Raw genomic sequence first — 21,814 nt, forward strand, 5'->3', positions numbered from 1 at the left:
GTCTGAGAGTCAGGCACGACTGAAATGACTTAGCACGCACGCAAAGACCATGCAAGATCCAGGGCCTGTTTTGGTGAATACAGTGCAGAGACCAAGTAATATTGGCTTGCTATGCCTGACACTGAGGACACTAAATTACCTTTCAGGTAGAAAAGAACATAAGTAGAAAGGACAGGGTGGAGGTTGAGGGGAAGAGCCCGCATTCCTAGTGTTTTAGGACACTGTTGGAAAGAGGTCCATGGGTGGGACAGAGATGCAGGACGGTCGCTCTCTCGGAGAGCGGGGCCTGAACTGTCTACAAAAGCACTTGATTCTTCCAACCAGACGAAGCTGGATTAAAGCGAATGTCAGGCAGTCTCAAACCTCTTGAAGAGCAACAGAAAACACTACTGGAGGAGGGAGGGGTCGTGAGCGGGAGCCGCTGACAAGCGAAGGAACAAGCAGAAGTTACCAACTTCTTCGGTTGCACCGCCTTCCAGCCTAGCCCTCAAGAGCCGGCAGGTCTAGTGCTGGCTCTCCATCAAACAGCGACGAAGAAAACATTCCGAGACGGTAATTGGCTCGACTGCCCAGCACAGTCCCGGACTCAGAATCTGAGCAGCAGTTGGCTGAGGGGTTGCCAGTGGCGACAGATCGCGCACAGGCGCAGTAAGCATCAGTGGAGGTCCGGTGGCTGCTAGGCAACGGGAAACAGTCTAGGCTTAAGAGACAACTTTCTACTCCCAGATCTGTCTTTTCGCTGTCTCAGGAGACCCTCTGAGGCGGCTGCTTCTCTAGCCTGACTTGGTGAGTCCTGCGGAATCGAGCTGTGGGGCTGAACTATGACTTCTAGGCAAGAGACTCAGCGTGACCTTTGGAGTATAGAAGGAAAGGCTCAGAGAGGCAGAGAAAGTCACATTTTAATGATACCTACTACCTACCTACCAGTTTACAGAGCTGGAAACTGAGGAATAGAGATACCAAGAGACTTGTTCAAGATCTCTCACTGAGTGGTCAGATCTGGACCTGTTTCAATATGGTAGCCACTAGCCACACGGGGAGGGGGGTGAGCCTCTTCTGAATTAAAATGTGTCCTAAAGGTGAAATAATTTCCCCGATGTAGTAACAAAAAATAAAACTATCACATTAACAAATTTTATACTGATTATATGTTGAAATGATAATATTTTAGTTATATTAAATAAAAAACATTATTAAAATTAATTTATTTTTAACTCGCAGACTTAGAAAAGGAACTCTATGTTTGCCAGGGGGAAGCACGGGGGAAAGGGGTAGAGAGGGAGAAGCTGGGATGAAGACATGTACACACTGCTATATTTACCATGGATAACAACCAAGGACCTACTGTATAACACAGGGAACTCTGCTCAATGTTACATGGCAGCCTGGATGGGAGAGGAGTTTGGGTAAGAATGAATACATGTATATGTATGGCTGAGTCCTTTCACTGTCCACCTGAAACTATCACAACATTGTTTGTTAATTGGCTATAGCCTAATACAAAATAAAAAGGTAAAAAATTCTTTTTATGTTCCTTTTTGTTTTTAAATATGGTTACTTAAAATTTTTTAATTACATAGGAGATTTGCATTGTATTTTGATTGGCCAGTGCTGTTCTAGACTAAAACCTGGACCTGCTGACACCTGGTTTAAGACCTTGTGTGTGATAATACTGTTTTTAAGAAAAGTATTTCCATCCATGTGACGGGACTGGAGTGTGAGTGTTGGTGAAAGTACAAGACCATTACAAAAGGCTGATAGTTCTAGTATTCTGGGGCCTTGCTACTCAAAGTTTATGAATTAGAATCTGCTTTTTCACAAGCTTCTCAAGTGATTCTCATCCTCATAAAATCCCCCAAAGCACTATTTTATGATTTAGCCATCAACTCTTTTTTTCCCCCTTTATTTGGGTTATCTGTAAGTATCTAGGCTAGATATCTCAGATTGCCTGTGTTAGAATTACCTTTCTTTTGAACACCACTGCCACCCTCAGAAATATTTTGCACACTCAAGTGTGAGAAAGAATCTCACTATGATTTCATTTCTATTCATCCTTCCAAATCTGGACTAGTGGGCTTCCCAGCTGGCACTTAGTGGTAAAGAACCTGCCAGCTAATGCAGGAGAGATGGATGGGTTCCATTCTTGGGTCGGGAAGATCCCCTGGAGGAGGACATGGGAACCCACTCTAGGATTCTTGCCTGGAGAATCCCATAGACAGAGGAGCCTGGAGGGCTACAGTCCATAGGGTTTCAAAGAGTTGGACATGACTGAAGCAGCTTAGCATGCATGCAGGTATGTGGTCCCCAAATCAGAGGCAGCAACACCATCACCTAAAAAGTTATAAATGCAAATTCCTGGGTCCCACCCAAGTTGTGGGTCTTCTAGAAGGCCAGGCATAGTTTTCATTACTCTAATTCAAGTCCTTAGTTCGGGAAGAATGGGGTAACTTTGGTAGGTTTTCTTTGGGGATAAGCAAATGCAGCTCTGCTTGGTTCTTAAAACACCTCTGCTTAACCCTACTTCCCCAATTCTTTCGCTTTACTTTTCATTTTTCTTTTCTTGACCCTGACCTCTCCAGGGAGGAAGATGGCTTTTAAACTCTCAGAGAATGAGTTGGACCTGAAAAGTATTGGAGAGCTGTCAGAAAACCCCTTGCTTACAAGACTGAATAGTATAAGAGCAAAGGGAAGACTGAGTTTTGTAACACCCACAGAAAATCAAGGTGATACACAATTCCTGACATTTGAACACACTACAAAAGCTCAGGAGAGGACGAGAAAACGACAGCAGCCTATAAAACTGGAGCCTTTGGTAAGGTTGAAAACCAGCATGTTAGCCACTTTTAGCTAGAAGTTGCAGAGTTGCTTTGGGGGAATGGCAATAATTTCTAGACTCTTAATTAACAAAGAAGGAATGAAAACTTGAAAGTTAGGACTTGTTTAAGAGCATGAAAACATAATTATTTATTTTTTAAAATGTTGAGTTCTAAAAGAACTGTTTGAGGTGGTGGGATGCTGTGATGAAAAAGTTCTGTAGCACATAAATCCTCTCTAGCATTATGTGCAACAAGGATACTTAACCATGTAGGTTGTAAGACTATTTTAGGTGCTCGGGTTCCATTTCATACTAGAAACTTCAGTAAGAGTAATATGCATAATTGTATTATTTTATTATTTTCAAGCAAATGCCTAGTGTCCTGAAAAATTTTGTGCATGTCTGAAAAATAATTTTAAGAATCCACATCTTTGTCAGAACTGAGGCTATCACTTCTCTTATTTTTGCTAGACTGATAGGTGAAAATTACATCACATTGTTGTTGTGGTTTGCATCTTATTAATAAAGTTAACAAACCATGTAAAAATATGTATTTTATATAAAACATTATGTAAAATTTATGTAAAATTGTTTGAGCATGGAGAAAGGATAAATATCCGATTGCTGTTAATGACAGTTACCATAGAAAAGAGAGTCAGAGATTGGAGAATTGAGAGAAGGAAAAGTGTAAAAGAAGAGTGGGAGGCAGTATATATGTGGTGGACACTGAGTGTATTTTCATTTATTCAGTGGAACGCATCTTACTTATTTCATGGATTCTGTTCATAACCATTTTTCACTTTAAAATTAAGTTGTTTGCTTTTTTCCTATCAGCTTTTGAGGTTTTAAAAAACATATGCATATATATGTATATGTTTAACTGTATATGGGTAATGGACATTAACCCTTATTTGATTGCTTCTCAAATTTAAGTACGAATTCATGCAGGAGGTAGACATTCTTGAAGATCCATAGTGCTGATTTCATTACTTTTATTTTAATGTTACTTTATGTAAAAAAGGGTTAACCTAGGAAAAAAATCACTGCAGATGGTGACTACAGCCATGAAATTAAAAGATGCTTGCTCTTTGGAAGAAAACCTATAACCAGCCTAGACAGCATATTAAAAAGCAGAGACATTACTTTGCCAATAAAGGTCCATCTAGTCAAAGCTATGATTTTTCCAGTGGTCATGTATAGAGGTGAGAGTTGGACTATAAAGAAAGCTGAGGACCAAAGAATTCATGCTTTTGAACTGTGGTGTTGCAGAAAACTCTTGAGACTCCCTTAAATAGCAAGGAGATCAAACCAGTCAATCCTAAAGGAAATCAGTCCTGAATATTCATTGGAAGGACTGATGCTGAAGCTGAAACTCCACTACTTTGACCACCTGATGTGAAGAACTGACTCATTTTAAGAGACCCTGATGCTGGGAAAGATTGAAGGCAGGAGAAGCGGACAACAGAGGGTGAGATGGTTGGATGACATCATTGACTCTATGGACATGAATTTGAGCAAGCTCCGGGAGTTGGTGATGGACAGGGAAGCTTGGCGTGCTGCAGTCCATGGGGAAGCAACGAGTCAGACACGACTGAGCGACTGAATTGAACTGAAGGAATTAATTCAAATATTTAAGAAGAAAATAAACAGCTTAAATACAAAGAAAGCTATACAACCAATTGCAATTTAGATCAACAAAAAATACGAAGTAACAGATGCTCTTGTCCTTGAACTTCCATTTGCAAGGTGGGTAGGGTACTGCCTGTAGCTGCTCCCTTCTCCAGAGAGCAGTGTGCCTGTACTATGTGTAGTAGGGAGTATCTGGGCTTCCCTACTATTTTTTCCCCATGAACTTTGTATGACTTTTAATGTAACTTTCCCATCTACTTTTACACTTATTTCTCTCTGATGGATTTACTTCACTTGGCAAAAGTGTATAATGAACCTTTGATGATTAAAGTAAGCTCCATTTGATATCAGTGTGATAAATTCATATATGTTGAATATTTACTTGATACCTGCTGTCATCCAGTCTCTGAGTCATGCTCTGGGGAAACAGCAATGAACAAGGCAGACAAGATTCCAGTTGGCATTCTAATGATCCTAAGTAGTCATCTAATGATGGTTACTGTAAAGAAAATAATATCGGGAACCTAGTTAAGACAAACCGCAGGCTCCTTTAGATTGGGTGATGTCACCGGAATGAACCCTAGAGGAGATGTCATCTGATTGAGTCCCAGGCTTTATCACCTGCCAGACTGAATGGACAAGCCTTCAGAGATGCCAGTCCCCAATTTTGGAACCCCAAAATTCATTTCTTCCCGGGAACAAATTCCACTTGATCATAGTGTATGCTCCTTTTAAGGTATTGCTGAATTCTGTTTGCTATTTTATTGATTTCTGCATCTATGTTTGTCAGCAGTATTGGCTTGCAGTTTTCTTTTCTTGGTATTATCCTTGTCCACTTTCGGGGTTGATTTCCTTTAGGATTGATTCAAGGGACTCTCAAGAGTCTTCTCCAGCACCACAACTCAAAAGCATCGATTCTTCAATGCTCAGCCTTCTTTATGGTCCAGCACTCACATCGGTACATGACTACTACAAAATATAACAGAGAGATTAAAGATCTAAATAAATGAAGAATGATGCTGTGTGGTTTAGAAGAAATATTTTTAAGATGTCAATTCTCCCCAATTGACCTATAAATTCAGCATAATTCCAATCACAGTCCATGTAACTTTTTTTTTTTGGTAGAAATTGACAAGCCGATTCTAACATTCATAGAGAAATGCAAAGGACTTAGAACAAGCAAAACAACATTGAAAAAGAACTAACACTCTTGATTTCAACACTTCCTATAAAACTACAATAACGAAGACATTATACTATTGGTGTCAAGAAAGACAAATAGACTGATATGCATAGACAGTGTATGCAAATAGATTATGCATAGGTTGGCATGCTTTATATTACCCTCTATATCTTATGTGTTGCTTTCTTTCCCTTCATTTTTCTTTCTGTCTGCCATTCTGATTGGGTGACTCCCATTATTCTGTCTTCCAGATCACTTTTTCACTCTTCTTTGTTGTTTAGTCTGCTATTTATTGCTTCTAGATTGGTTTTTATCTCACCAATTGAGCTGTCTAATTTTGATTGGTTCTTCTTTATACTTTCTAGTTCCTTGTTACAATGATCTGCATTTCCATCAGTCGTCTTTCTCAATTCCTTCAGCATTTTTATTATCTTCTTTTTGAACTTGGGGTCTAATAGTGTGGTGAAGTCTATTTCATTATTTGTTCTTTCATGAAATTTCTCTTGTTCTTTTAACTGAGAATGGGTCCTCCGCTTTTTCATTTCACTTAAACTTTCTCTGTCTCTGTGAATTTAGGAGAAGCAGTTATCTAGTTGGTGTTTGAAGGAGTGTCCCTATGTAGACTGTATTTTTGTGTAGTGGCTGGCTTGGTCTGAATGCCAGCCACATCTATCCTGAGTGTGTTTGCTGTTATCCCTTGATAGTAGCTGTGATGGTAGACATTGTGGTCTCCAGAGCCAGTGCTGGATGTTGGGTGAGGTCTCTTTTTTTCTCCATGGCTGTCACTGCCCTGTTGGGGAGGGGGTCTGTTCTCTAGTTATGGGAGTAGAAACCCTGAAGGTTGGGTTTAATCAGGATCCATTGCCCTTGAGTATATGAAATAAAATTTGTATTTTATGGCAAGACAAGAAGAATTGAAACATAAAAAATTCTCTGCCCTTTGTCCTTCTCTCTCCTCGCACAGTGCTTTGTGTATCTGCAATGTGCATCAACTAGACCTCTCTCAGAGGGAGGAATACCTGTTCAACCATAAAAAGCAACATCTCCCAGAATCAACAAGGCAGCTCTTTGAATGATAACATTCCTTCTTGATCTCATACTTGGTCACATGACCCACCGTGGCCATACTTGGATCTGGATCATGTAAACTGCCAATATGTCATTTGATGTACATCTAATGTGCATCTCTGTCTCAAAAACACTTATATAACTGTGCCTTGACTTCTAACAAGTAGAAGAATTTTCAGAGCTTTCTGAGGTTCTCTGTCTGTGTTGTAATCCTCAAATATGTCTTGAATAAAACTTTCCATTTCTTCATTAACCAACTGATTAATTTTTCATCAACAAGTGGATGCCCTGCCCCACAGGAGGTGACTGTTAAAGCAAGTGAGGCCCATATGGTCACAGTGAACCTGTGGATGGCACATGCAGGCAGCCATGGTTCCACCCAGAAGCAGCCCATGATCTTGCCTCTCTGTGTGTTTGTCCCACATCTACTGTCGGTATGAAGCTGGGCCAGGGTGCTGGTGGCTGCAGGAATCTAAGTGGTTTTGCTGCCACCTGGGACCTGGGCTGCCTGTTTGCTGACCTGTCCCAGAACTGTCCTCCCCAGATCCAGCTCCAAACTGCTGTGTAGAGTGGGCAGGGCCAGAGTTCTGCTGCCAGAAATAAGCAAAACCTGTGTATTCCTGCCTCTGGCATGTCTGCCAGGGACTCGGAGCCTAGCTGCTGTGCGTTTCTGTGGCACCACTTAGTGTGCATGCTGACAAAGTCCACGAGGACCAGACCTGCTCCTGCCCTGTGTGTGCAGGCAAAGGTTTGATCAGGATCACATGCTAGGCCTTCCAGCTTATCTCTCTGCAGGTAGATGGAGTCCTCTCCCAGGATGTGTCTGTCCAAGACTTGGCACTTTGCCTTGGTGAGCCTGTTATGGTGTGTACTTGGAACTGGGGAGTGTAGTATGGCATCAGTGACTAGCAGTGGTCTCTGTCTGCCCTGACAGTAAGTCAGCACACCCACACTCTTCCCAATTCGAATTAGCCTTCTCCAGGCCCTCTATCTGTCCTAGTAGACCTCCCAGCAGGACAGGGGTTTCTCGGGGTGACGGTCTGATCTTGTGGAACTTCTCTCCTTTATGGATCCCTCCCAGGGGTACCAGTTCTGTCCAGCATGCCATTCCCACCCCCTCCTCTTTCTACCCCTTTACCTGGAGATCTTTCTTGCAGCTTTGGTTGTGTAGATCTTCTGCAAGTTTCCAACTGGTTTTCTGTGAGACTCGTTCCACCTGTAGCTGGATTTTTGATGTGTTTTTGGGGAGGTGAGCTCCATGCCCTTCTACTCCACCATCTTGATCCCCCTCCAGCATTTTGTTTTTAGAAGCCCCAAAGTGGAAACAACCACAATGTCCATCAAGAGATGAATGAATAAATTGTGGTGTTTCCTACTTAGCCTAAAAAAAATGAATTATGGATGAAACAACATAGAGGAATCTCAGCATAATTAATTACGCTGAAAGATGGTTGGGCAAAAAATACATACTATTTTATTGCATTTGCATAAAAGTCTGGAAAAATGCAAATTAATGTATAATGATGCAAAACAGATCAGTATTTGCCTAGGGAGGAGTATTGTAAAGGAACCTGAGAAGGCTCATGTTTGAGTTCTGTTTCATATATATAATTGGGTTGGCCAAAAACATCTTATGAAAAAACTAGAACATAAATATATATATATGTATAATATGACTTTCAAATTATGTCAACACATCAGTTTGGACACTTTAAATATGTACAGCTTGTGTGTGTGTTTGTGTGTTACTTGCTCAGTTGTGTCTGACTTTTTGCAACCCCATGGGCTGTAACCTGCCAGGCTCCTCTGTCCATGGAACTCTCCAGGCATGAATACTGGAGTGGATTGCCATTTCCTTCTCCAAAGTACAGCTTAATGTATGTCTATTATATCTCAGGAAAGCTGTTACAATAATTTAAACTGTTAAAAAATTTCACATTTCCCTGATTGTCTTATAATAATTTTGTTTGCAAAGTCCTTGTTAAAATTTAGATCAAAATAAGATCTATGCAGTAACTGGTTGATATTTTTCTTCTAACTGGTTGATATTTCTCTTAAGTCTCTTGATTTATAAGTTCTCCATCAACTCTTTTATTTTTTCCTGGGAAAAATATTTTATTGATAAAATTTGGATATTTTCCTATATGGTCCCACAGTCTAGTTTTGTTGATTGCATCCCCACCATGGTAGCTAACCTATTTCTCTGGTTCTTGTATTTCCAAATGTTGGTATTTAGGTCTAGAGTCTTGAGTTTGATTTTCTGGGGCTGAATACTTCCATACCAAGTGCAGTGTTCTTTGGCTAAACTGGCATATAGAATCTGGTTGCCTCTCTTTTTTTTTCTTCCAGTTTTATTGAGATATAATAGACATGAAGTACTCTATAAGTTAGACATCAACAACATAGTGATTTGGCTTACACACATCATGAGATGTTTACCATGATAAGTTTAGTGAAGAGCCATCATTTCATATAGATACAAAATTTAAGAAAAAAAATTTTCTTATAATGAGAACCCTTAGGGCTCTTTTAACAACTTTCATATGTATTGCACCTATCATCTTGCACATTACATCCATAGTACTTGTTTATCTTATAACTGGAATTTTGTTGTATTTTATATACAATTTTTAAAGGTTACACTCCATTTACAATTATTAAAAAATATTGGCCCTATCTCTGATTTTGTGAAATATATTCTTATAGCCTACCTTATACACAGTAGTTTATATCTCCCACTCCCCAACCTCTGTGTTGCCCCTTCAGCCCCACTGATAACTACTAGTTCTCTATATCTATGAGTCTGCTTCTTTTTTGTTATATTCACTGGTTTGTTGTATTTTTGGATTCCACATGTAAGTGATATCATGCAGTATTTGTCTTTCTGTATGACTTAATTCACTTAGCATTGCTGCTAAGTCATTTCAGTTGTGTCCGACTCTGTGTTGATCCCATAGACAGCAGCCCATCAGGATCCCCCATCCCTGAGATTCTCCAGGCAAGAACACTTGAGTGGGTTGCCATTTCCTTCTCCAGTGCATGAAAGTGAAAAGTGAAAGTGAAGATGCTCAGTCGTGTCCGACTCTTCACAACCCCATGGATTGCAGCCTACCAGGCTCCTTTATCCATGGGATTTTCCAGGCAAGAGTACTGGAGTGGGTTGCCATTGCCTTCTCCTCACTTAGCATAATACCCTTCAAGTTCATCCATGTTGCTGCAAATGGCAAAATTCTACTCTTTTCAATGGCTGAGTAAAATACTCCATGGTGTGTGTGTGTGTGTATGTATTGATGGGTTCTTAGGTTGCTTCCATATCCTGGCTATTGTAAATAAAGCCTCAGTGAACATAGGGTGCATATATCTTTTTGAATTACTATTTTAATTTCTTCAGATAAATACCCAGGAGTGGAATTGCTGGGTCATATGGTAGTTCTTTTTTGAATTTTTTAAAGAATCTCCATACTGTTTTCCATAGAGGCTGCACCAGCTTACATTCCCACCAGCAGTTTTCCCCTTTTCTCTTCATTTCAGCAACGCTTGTTATTTGTTGTCTCTTTGACAACAGTCATTCTGACAGGTGTGAGGTGATATTTCACTATGGTTTGGATTTGCACTGTCCTAACAATTAATGATACTTAGTGTCTATTCATGAGCCTGTGGGTCATCTGTACTTCCTCTTTGGAAATAAGTCTACTCAGATTCTCTGCCCATTTGAAAAATCAGGTTGTCTGGTTTTGTGATGGTCTTCAACCAGTTATGGCTATAGCAAGTGAACAGTGACTTTTGGGTAAGGTGGGAGGAATGTATGATCCTTCCCACAGTAGCTGTTGTAGTGAATGGTAGGGGGTTTGTATTGAACAATTAGTGAGTATGTCATTTCATGCTTTTGCACTCTTTCTGTCATAACATCACCCTTAGAAGTATTCATTGGTGTTTAAAAGGCAGAACTAATGGAAACTAAGTAGAAAAGGCTTACTCATGCAGCAGGCCATGGACAGGCTGGTGGTAGCTGCTATAATGATTGTGGCCTAGATAGGAAGTAGTCCTGGAAGGTGACCAATTTCTAACAGGGCCAGAACCCAAAGGTAGTTAAGAATAAGACCAGTTCACATTAATTTTTAAGACATTAACATGTCTCTTTATTTCCCAAAGCCAGTACTAAAAGTCCACCAAGATCATAAGATGCCTGATTACATATATGAACAGAACCGAAACCGGTTAATCGCTTCTGGTGTCCTAAAATCTCCAAGAAGTCCTGAAGAAAAATCTTCTACCAAATCTCTTGTTCAGTTTCTTGAGCATGGAGAGGCTGTGAAAAAGAAAAAACAGGTATAGTATTAAAGTGCTTCATTGATTCTTTCAATTTTAGTTCCTACATTGGTAACCTGAGTTATCATGAGTTAACCTTTTAACTCATAATGATAGTGGCAAAGTCTTTTTCTATTAGGTTATATAATAGATTTGGACAACATACCTCCCAGTTCTTCCTGTTTAAGGGAAATTTGTCAAGTAGAGGTTAATACAACATTGTAAGTCAACTGTGCATGTGTGTTCAGCCACTTAAGTCATATCTGACTCTTTGCAACCTCAAGGACTGTATCCAGCCAGGCTCTCCTCTCCATGGGGTTTCCCAGGCAAGAACAGGATAAAATCATAAAGGAAAACTTTCAGTCTGTACACTGTCTTCTGATGTTCTCTAGAAGACATGGTAAAAGAAGATATAATAATGTTTTGAATGTTACTATAACTTTTATGAAATTTTCATCATTATTCCCCCAAAGCTTTGAAGACCTTGGTGAAGGGCAATAAAATAGAAACTGAATCAGCTAGAGAGACAACTTTTATAATTGATGAGAGTTATAGAGTGGGGCAGGAATAAGTGAATAGTAGGTCTGGGGCAAAATCACTAGAGCATGGCTTTACATGAATACCTGTAGATATTTAACAAGAACAACAAAAAACAGAAATGGGAGAAAATATGGAGGACACACCTGCAATAAAAATACCAATAGAGCCAAGAATTCTCTGAGCTTTTTATTGAGAGGATCTTTCAGTGCTAGCTGTCTCTTTCAGGCTTTAGGCTGGATCGCTAGGAATGAAGAGTTGAGGACAAGTGTGTCTTTGAGAATTACAGAATCTGGAGGTGGGAAATAGACAAGTAAACACTTAAGCCTAGTAGATGTGTGATAAGAGCTCTCACTGATCATTTAAAGAACAAAATAATGGAAAACTGAACAGAATGGATGCTTATATCTGGTGGCCAGAATGACCATTGGTGGAAGAAAAACTATCCTAAGGAATTGCACTGAACTCAGAGGAATGAGTGGAAAGCTAGCAAGGCAGATAAGATGGGACAACTGTGGACTTGAAAGCCAGCTGGAAGAAGGCTCACCCATGGGTTTGGTTGAGATCATCCTGAGAGAATATCATATAATAAACTGCATGAACTTGTGTGTGTGTGTGTGTGTGTGTGTGTGTGTGTGTGTGTGTGTGTGTTCAGTCGCTCAGTCGCTGACTCTTTGTGACCCCATGGACTGTAGCCCACCAGGCTCTTCTGCCCATGGAATTCTCCAAGCAAGAATACTGGAGTGGGTTGCCATTCCCTCCTCCAGGGCATCTTCCTGATTCAGGGATCAAACCCAGATCTCTTGCATTTCTTGCATTGGCAAGTGAAATCTTTACATGAAATTGTATAACTTTGATTTCTGGAAATTAGAGAAAATGAGATATTTTAAGTGGGGCTGAGAAAGGTTGTTAATTCATTTGATATAAAGTAGGTTGAATTTTAAAAAGAGAGAGATTATGCACACTATTATATATAGGGAGTATAAAAAGCAAGGTCCTACTGTATAGCACAGGGAACTACATTCGATATCCTGTGATAAACCATAATGGGAAAGAATATGAAAAAGAATATATATATGTTTGACTGAGGGCTTCCCTGATGGCACTAGTGATAAAGAACCTGCCTTCCACTGCATGAGATATAAGAGATTCAGGTTCAATCCCTGGGTGGGGAAGGTCCCCTGGAGAAGGTCATGGCAACCCACTCCAGTATTCTTGCCTGGAGAAACCCATGGACAGAGGAGCCTGGCGGGCTATATTCCATGGGGTCACAAAGAGTCGGATATAGCTGACGTGATCTAGCATGCACACACATATGCATAACTGAATCACTTTGCTGTCCAGTAGAAGTTAATACAACATTGTAAATCAGCTGTGCATGCATGCTTAGCCACTTAAGTTGTGTCTGACTCTGCAACCCCATGGACTGTAGCTGGCCAGGCTCCCCTGTCCATGGGATTTCCCAGGCAAGAATACTGGAGCGAGTTGCTATTTCCTTCTCCAGGGGATCTTCCCAACCCAGGGATTGAACCTGCATCTCCTGCATTGGCAGGCAGATTCTTTACCCCTGAGCCACCATGGAAGCCCCCCAGATCAACTCCAGAAACAATTTTTTTTTAATTAAAAAAATTAAAAAGAGATTTTGTGCACATCTGGAATGAAGGAAGCAACTGAAAAGGAATACATCACGGGTTATGTTTGATTGTAACTGCAACTAAGTGAAGAATTCAGTAAAGAGAGTTTGAAGGGAAATGTGGAAAAAAGGGGATATTTCATTTAAAAGAAGGATATTTACTTTGAAAAATATTTATTTTTCTGGGTATTGATTTCTCAGAATGAGTTTAGAATGGATATGTAACAATGAGGATTTCCTGGGAGATGAAGGAAGGAAAGAAGGAAGGAAGGAAGGGAGGGAATAAATGAGGAAGGAGGGAGGGAGGGAGGAAAGTTAAAGGGTTTGCTTCTGGTAATTATGGAAGATTGATTATCAGTTGGAGAAGGAAATGGCAACCCACTCCAATATGCTTGCCTGGAAAATTCGATGGCCAGAGGAACTTGGCAGGCTACAGTCCATGGGATCACAAAGAGTCAGCCACTACTAAGCACATGAGCACATTATCAGTTGGACTGGGCATCCATCATAGAAGAGTATGATAGATAGTTCTTCTACATTTTATTTCCCTCCCCCAACCCCTGCAAAATCCAAACTTGGGTGACTGTTTAAATTGAATGACATCTTCACACCGAGTTACATAATTAGAAATAAAATGTAACTATGTAGGCCTATTGTTGAAGAAATCTTTCACTTCAGAGGGAGAGGGAGAGGGTGGGATGATCTGGGAGAATGGGAATTCTAACATGTATACTATCATGTAAGAATTGAATCGCCAGTCCATGTCTGACGTAGGGTGCAGCATGCTTGGGGCTGGTGCATGGAGATGACCCAGAGAGATGTTGTGGGGAGGGAGGTGGGAGGGGGGGTCATGTTTGGGAACGCATGTAAGAATTAAAGATTTTAAAATTAAAAAAAAATAATTAAAAAAAAGCATTAAAAAATAAATAAATAAATAAATAATCTGTAAAAAAAAAAAAAAGAATGCAGTATACTTTTTAAGGAATATAATAAAAACATTTCCTGTTAAAGTATTAGCACTCTTGTCTCAAAAAAAGTTGATCGCAGCTCATGTTGAAACATTAGGACAAAGCAATGTGTGTTTTCTCTGGTTCTGGCATCCAGTTTGGTCTCTTCTTTTACATAAGAAAACAGTGCCTTTGCTACTATCCTTGGTCAGTAAGTAAAAGAAGCACGTTTTATCTTTTGAGTTCAAAGAAGTATTTCCTTTAGCTCTGAACTTTCCAGAATTCTCTTCTGAAACTCCTACTCAGTGGGGTATTTAATCAGAAATGGGGAATAATGACCTCTATGAATACACATCTTTTGGAGAGGTTGTCCCAGAGGGCTTATGGTAGTAACTCTCCTGTGCAAATGGCAGCTTCCACTAACTATGCTAATACACAATAAAAATGTCATTTATATGTGAACCTCAATTGTTCATCAAAGCGGGTCTGCAGTGGTGAGTCTTTTATCTTAAAGCCAGTCAGTCCTGTCAGAGAGACGAAGGGCGACTGTTGGAGTTGATGTCAGTTCAGTTCAGTCGCTCAGTCGTGTCCGACTCTTTGTGACCCCATGAACCGCAGCACGCCAGGCCTCCCTGTCCATCATCAACTCCCGGAGTTCACTCAGACTCATGTCCATCGAGTCAGTGACGCCATCCAGCCATCTCATCCTTGGTCATCCCCTTCTCCTCCTGCCTTCAATACCTCCCAGCATCAGAGTCTTTTCCAATGAGTCAACTCTTCACATGAGGTGGCCAAAGTACTGGAGTTTCAGCTTTAGCATCATTCCTTCCAAAGAAATCCCAGGGCTGATCTCCTTCAGAATGGACTGGTTGGATCTCCTTGCAGTCCATGGGACTCTCAAGAGTCTTCTCCAACAACACACTTCAAAAGCATCAATTCTTCGGCGCTCAGGCTTCTTCACAGTCCAACTCTCACATCCATACATGACCACTGGAAAAACCATAGCCTTGACTAGACAGACCATAGTCGGCAAAGTAACGTCTCTGCTTTTGAATATACTATCTAGGTTGGTCATAACTTTTCTTCCAAGGAGTAAGCGTCTTTTAATTTCATGGCTGCAGTCACCATCTGCAGTGATTTTGGAGCCCCAAAAAATAAAGTCGGACAGTGTATCCACTGTTTCCCCATCTATTTCCCATGAAGTGATGGGACTGGATGCCATGATCTTCGTTTTCTGAATGTTGAGCTTTAGGCCAACTTTTCACTCTCTACTTTCACTTTCATCAAGAGGCTTTTTAGGTCCTCTTCACTTTCTGCCATAAGGGTGGTGTTATCTGCATACCTGAGGTTATTGATATTTCTCCCGGCAATCTTGATTCCAGCTTGTGTTTCTTCCAGCCCAGCGTTTCTCATGATCTACTCTGCATATAAGTTAAATAAGTTGATGTCACATTCCCTCAAACACAGTCATCAACCTCCTCCTCAGGAAGAGAGGATTTGTGACGCTGTCCCAAAGGGGCAGGAGCAAAGGAGCTGGGGTGGAACTGAGGGCAGACAGTGGGACCCAGGAATTGGAGCAAAGCTCAACAGTATGAGTCTTGTGGGCTACCGTCCATGGTGTTGCAGAGTCAGACATAATTGAGCGTGTATGCAGGCACTCAAGTATGTGAATGTGCTGGGGCTTTGCCTTGAGGCTTGGCCTTGGGGCTCCACTTGTGGTCAAGGACCAGCAGCATGGCATTTCTTGGGAGCAAGTGAGAAATGCAGAATCTCAGGCTCTGGCCCCCGCCCCCCGCGGCCGTCCCCCGCCCTCCCCCGCCCACGCCGACCCCCGCCCAGCGGCCGCCCCCCTGACCACCCCCCCACCCCACCCTACCCCCGCCGCCCCGCCCCGCCACTGGCTGGCAAATCTCCCTTTGAACAGAAAGCCCTGGGGAAATTCTCCTGCACACTGACCTGTGAGAAGCACTGACTCCAGAAAAGCAAGTGTAAGTTAGCTATATATCTCCTTCTCTAAGGCTATGACATATTGACTCCCAATGTACCCAGCCCTTCACAGTCACTGAAAAATAGTTTGTCATGAGTTGTGATGACAGTGGTCCAAGATGTCACTCACAGGAAAACATCATGGTCGTCAGAAGGAAGAGGATGTTGAAGGGAAAGGCCATGGTCAGGGGAGATGCAGAGCAGCTGAGCAAGGGGAGTGCTGCTGCTGCTGCTGCTGCTAAGTCGCTTCAGTCGTGTCCGACTCTGTGTGACCCCATAGACGGCAGCCCACCAGGCTCCCCCGTCCCTGGGATTCTTCAGGCAAAAACACTGGATTGGGGTGCCATCGCCTTCTCTGAAAGTGGAGTGCTGGGCTCCCATGAATACCAGGAAGTTGGGAGCATTCTGATGTGAGAAACACTGAAAAGGGAAGGGGAGAAGGCAATGGGAGTCGTCGCGGGGGGCGGTTTGTGAGAGGAGGACAGATATCTGGGTAGGGGTCCTGACAGGGATCTATCACTGCCAAATGATTATTAGAAAATTTTCAGTTAAAAAATGCTTGCCTTTATGCCCTAGACATAGGCAGTGTGGTAATTAGTCCTGGAGGTTAATAGTTGTCATTTATATATATAGTTCCCCCCACCCCACCCCACCCCCAAAGCTCATGTTTTTTACTTGGGTTTTATTTTTTAATTTTATTTTTAAAATAATTTTGTTTATTTACTTATTGGCTGTACTGGGTCTCCGTTGCCACTCGGGCTTTTCTCTAGTTGTGGCAAGCAGGGGCTACTCTTTCTTGCTGTGGCTTCTTGCTGTGGAGCACAGGCGCTAGAGTGTGCTGGCTTCGGTGGTTGGGGCACATGGGCTCAGTAGTTGCGGTTCCTGGGCTCCAGAGCGCAGGCCCAATAGTTGTGTCTATCAAGGTTCTTTGCTCCGCTACAGTGTGGAATCTTCCTGGACCAGGTACCGAACCCCACCCATGTCTCCTGCGTTGGCAGGCAGTTTCTTTACGCCTGAGCCACCAGGGAAGCCCCTATTTCTTAAGTTAATTTTTATTGGAATATGGTTGCAAAGCAGAAACAGAAACACAGATATAAGAGAACAAATGTATGGACACCGAGAGATAAAGAGGGAAGTGGGATAAATTGGGAGATTGGGATTGACATATATACCTTGATACTATGTATAAAAAACTCACTTTTTGAAAAATTGGCTTTGTTTAGACCCAGAGGCCCTCTGCTGACTCGTTGTCTCCCTCTCCTGCTAAACTGTCACGTACCAGCATTGGAAGAAGAGGCCTTTACGAGGCTAGTTCCTTAACTTACCCTAAGTACTATTTCCATGACCGAGAAGAAGTCATTAAAGCCAACATTGGAGATCCCTTGCAGATCGCTAAAATAATCCGTGAAAACGAACACATCGGATTTCTTTATATGATCTCTGCAGTGCCAAGATCTTCCATTGAATACGATACATATAATCTGAAGTGAGTTCTCTTTTATGAAGCAATTTATTTAGCAGTAAAAATTACAAATAAGGTTGCAAGTGTTATCAATAATCAATTGGGTATTAATTTACAGGATAAATTATAATTTTGGTTATCATCCAATGACGAATCTTAATCATAACAGTTTTACTTATTTTGCCCATTTATCTTATAGACTTTTTATGGAGTGGTACACTGCTGTGTTTCTTATATGCTATATTAATATAATACCATTTTCTTTAATCAGTATTACAAACAATTTTGATATTTTGTGATTACTGAGAAAAGAAGAGGGCATGCATTAAAAAATGGATGATACGTGATTTTTTTTTACTTGTCATTTCAGCTTTCCTTAATAGAGTAGAAATAAAGTTTTTTAAAGTAAAATGAATGATAATTTCAGGTATTTATATAGATTAATAGTACACACACACTCACATATACTCTCTATTGTTACTAAACACACATTTGTTGTTGAAATAATTTGAAGAGTCACCCAAATGTGAGTCTCTGGACTGATTTAAAGTTGAGCACAAGAGGCATATAGGACTTAAAGGTGATGCCAACCTTCCTCTATGGTTGTTTGCATACGTGTGTGCTAAGTCACTTCAGTCGTGTCTGATTCTTTGCGGCCCTAATTACACTGTAGCCCTCCAGGCTCCTCTGTCCATGGGATTCTCCAGGCAGGAATACTGGAGTGGGTTGCCATGCCCTCCTCCAGGGGATCTTCCCACCTAGGGATCGAACCTACATCTCTTATGTCTCCTGCATGGGAAGACAGGTTCTTTACCACTAGCACCACCTGGGAAGCCCATGGTTGTTTAGTTGGAATGAATACAGTTGTTGAGATGGTCTTTCCTTGAAGGTGATTGTAGTTGAGCTTTGCCACCAAATTCTTTGAGCTGCCTTCCCCAGTCTCTGCTGAACAGGAAGATAAAAATTTCTTTTAGGAGTTCTCTTCTTCCTTACTCAGCACTGTAGTTTCTTTTTTTGCTGTTTAGAGGTTTTTTGTTTGTTTGTTTTTGGGGTTTTTTTGGCCACACCCCATGACGTATGGGATCTTAGTTTCCCCACCAATGTTGTTTCAGTTTCCGCTATACAGCAGCATGAATCAGCTACATGTATACATGTGCTTTTCTTAAAATAAGAGGCATACTTGATTTTTTAAGATGGCGGAATTAACATACAATGGAATATAAAGCCATTTCATGTTAAAAAAAATCCCTTTAATAGTATTGTTATTCCGCCAGTACCTTACTGGTTTTTTTCTAGTTTTTTGTAAGTTTTTGGAGAAGAGGTTATGAATCTTAAACAATGACTCAGAAAAAAACAGTTCATTTGTTAATTTTTACAAATACTTCTTGAGTAATATGTGAAATGCTTTCATAGTTTCCTCTTTTTTTTTCTGTTTATTTATTATTTATTTTACTTTACAATATTGTATTGGTTTTGCCATACATTGACTTGCCTCCACCATGAGTGTACATGTGTTCCCCATCCTAAAACCCCCTCCCACCTCCCTCCCCACCCCATCCTTCTGGGTCATCCCAGTGCACCAGCCCTGAGCACCCTGTATCATGCATCGAACCTAGACTGGCGATTCATTTCACATATGATAATACACATGTTTCAATGCCATTCATCCATATCATCCCACCCTTGCCCTCCCACAGAGTCCAAAAGGCTGTTCTATATATCTGTGTCTCTTTTTTTTAAATTTTAATTTTTACTTTATTTTACTTTACAATACTGTATTGGTTTTGCCATACATTGACATGAATCCGCCACGAGTGTACATGAGTTCCCAAACATGAACCCCCCTCCCACCTCCCACCCCATATCATCTCTCTGGAACATCCCCGTACACCAGCCCCAAGCATCCTGTATCCTGCATCGAACATAGACTGGTGATTCATTACTTACATGATAGTATACATGTTTCAATGCCATTCTCCCAAATCATCCCACCCCCTCCCTCTCCCTCAGAGTCCAAAAGTCTGCTCTACACATCTGTGTCTCTTTTGCTGTCTCACATACAGGGTTATCGTTACCATCTTTCTAAATTCCATAATATGCGTTAGTATACTGTATTGGTGTTTTTCTTTCTCGCTTACTTCACTCTGTATAATAGGGTCCAGTTTCATCCATCTCATTAGAACTGATTCAAATGTATTCTTTTTAATGGCTGAGTAATACTCCATTGTGTATATGTACCACAGCTTTCTTATCCATTCGTCTGCTGACAGACGTCTAGGTTGCTTCCATGTCCTGGCTATTATAAACAGTGCTGCGATGAACATTGGGGTACACGTGTCTCTTTCAATTCTGGTTTCCTTGGTGTGTATGCCCAGCAGTGGGATTGCTGGGTTGTATGGAAGTTCTATTTCCAGTTTTTTAAGGAATCCCACACTGTTCTCCATAGTGGCTGTACTAGTTCGCATTCTCATCAACAGTGTAAGAGGGTTCCCTTTTCTCCACACCCTCTCCAGCATTTATTGCTTATCGACTTTGGGATAGCAGCCATTCTGACTGGCATGAAATGGTACCTCACTGTGGTTTTGATTTGCATTTCTCTAATAATGAGTGATGTTGAGCATCTTTTCATGTGTTTGTTAGCCATCTGTATGTCTTCTTTGGAGAAATGTCTGTTTAGTTCTTTGGCCCCCTTTTTAATTGGGTCTTTTATTTCTCTGGAATTGAGCTGCAGGAGTTGCTTGTATATTTTTGAGATTAGTTGTTTGTCAGTTGCTTCGTTTGCTATTATTTTCTCCCATTCTGAAGGCTGTCTTTTCACCTTGCTTATAGTTTCCTTTGTTGTGCAGAAGCTTTTAATTTTAATTAGGTCCCATTTATTTATTTTTGCTCTTATTTCCAGTATTCTGGAAGGTGGGTCATAGAGGATCCTGCTGTGGTTTATGTCGGAGAGTGTTTTGCCTATGTTTTCCTCTAGGAGTTTAGTAGTTTCTGGTCTTACGTTTAGATCTTTAATCCATTTTGAGTTTATTTTTGTGTATGGTGTTAGAAAGTGTTCTAGTTTCATTCTTTTACAAGTGGCTGACCAGTTTTCCCAGCACCACTTGTTAGAGATTGTCTTTTCTCCATTGTATATTCTTGCCTCTTTTGTCGAAGATAAGGTGTCCATAGGTGTGTGGATTTATCTCTGGGCTTTTTATTTTGTTCCACCGATCTATATTTCTGTCTTTGTGCCAGTACCATACTGTCTTGATGACTGTGGCTTTGTAGTAGAGCCTGAAATCAGGCAAGTTGATTCCTCCAGTTCCATTCTTCTTTCCCAAGATTGCAGACTTCGTTGCTAACCAAGACTTCTTGGGTTTCTGGATGGTCGACATACACCGGGAGGGTCACAGCCAGAGATCAGCTCCCCAGAAGAGACACAATTTCCTCTTTTTAAAAAAATATCCAATAATCCAGACATCAAGGAGTGCCATTTGTGATTAATTGCCCATTATGAGAGGAGTCAGATCAGATTTTGCCAAACATAAAATTGATTCTTATCTGTTTACTGGCAGAAGATGAAGTATTGAAGATGAATGTGGAAACAGTTTTTTTTAATGTGATTCAGGAAATTAATTGCCTTTCTGGGCTAATGAACTTTTACTAAGAGAATTGAATTGATGCTTTATACTTTTCTGGACTCATTTAAGAAGATATTGTTCTAATCACAGTTTGTCATTTTATCATGTTTTAGGTTGGATGTTAAATTTTCCTCCCAGCCTGAACTCCAAATATTATCAACCTTATGAGTAAGGATGATTATTTGGATGCTATGTAGTAGAAAGCAGCTAAATTGGAAGTTAAAAGTAGTAAATACTGGATCAATGAGATAAGGACATGTTATATCAACTGCCTTTTAAAAGTAATATGATAAAATATAATATCTTCACATAATTTTTTAAGTTTAGTAAAATACATTAAATGTGTGGCTCTACAACATTAATTTCTACCACAGTCCCTTTAAGTGAGAAAAATAGTTATATTTATCAAGTTTATTCTAAAGAATCAACCTAGTAGAATATGTTAGGCATAACAATTTTGTCAAGAATAAGCTTTTGTAAATATGTTGGAATATTGCTCTGGTGGGACTTCCCTGGTAGCTCAGTTGGTAAAGAATCCGCCTGCAATGCAGGAGACCCTGGTTCAATTCCTGGGTCAGGAAGATCCTCTGGAAAAGGATAGGCTACCCACTCCAGTATTCTTGGGC

The 21,814-nt window shown here is 40.8% G+C and overlaps 1 protein-coding gene across 1 annotated transcript in view; it reads left to right on the top strand.

The window, feature by feature from the left end:
• The first annotated feature begins 621 nt into the window (after positions 1–621).
• DNAH6 (dynein axonemal heavy chain 6) overlaps positions 622–21,814 on the top strand; it is a 286,898-nt gene continuing 265,705 nt past the window's right edge. Inside the window, exons 1-4 of the mRNA XM_069583083.1 lie at positions 622–786; positions 2,580–2,812; positions 10,848–11,024; positions 17,330–17,592. Coding sequence (XP_069439184.1) covers positions 2,588–2,812; positions 10,848–11,024; positions 17,330–17,592 — 665 coding nt within the window. The 5' untranslated portion in view covers positions 622–786; positions 2,580–2,587. The remainder of the gene's footprint in view (positions 787–2,579; positions 2,813–10,847; positions 11,025–17,329; positions 17,593–21,814) is intronic.

The sequence above is a fragment of the Ovis canadensis genome, chromosome 3, assembly GCF_042477335.2.
Source record: "Ovis canadensis isolate MfBH-ARS-UI-01 breed Bighorn chromosome 3, ARS-UI_OviCan_v2, whole genome shotgun sequence".
NCBI lineage: Eukaryota > Metazoa > Chordata > Mammalia > Artiodactyla > Bovidae > Ovis > Ovis canadensis.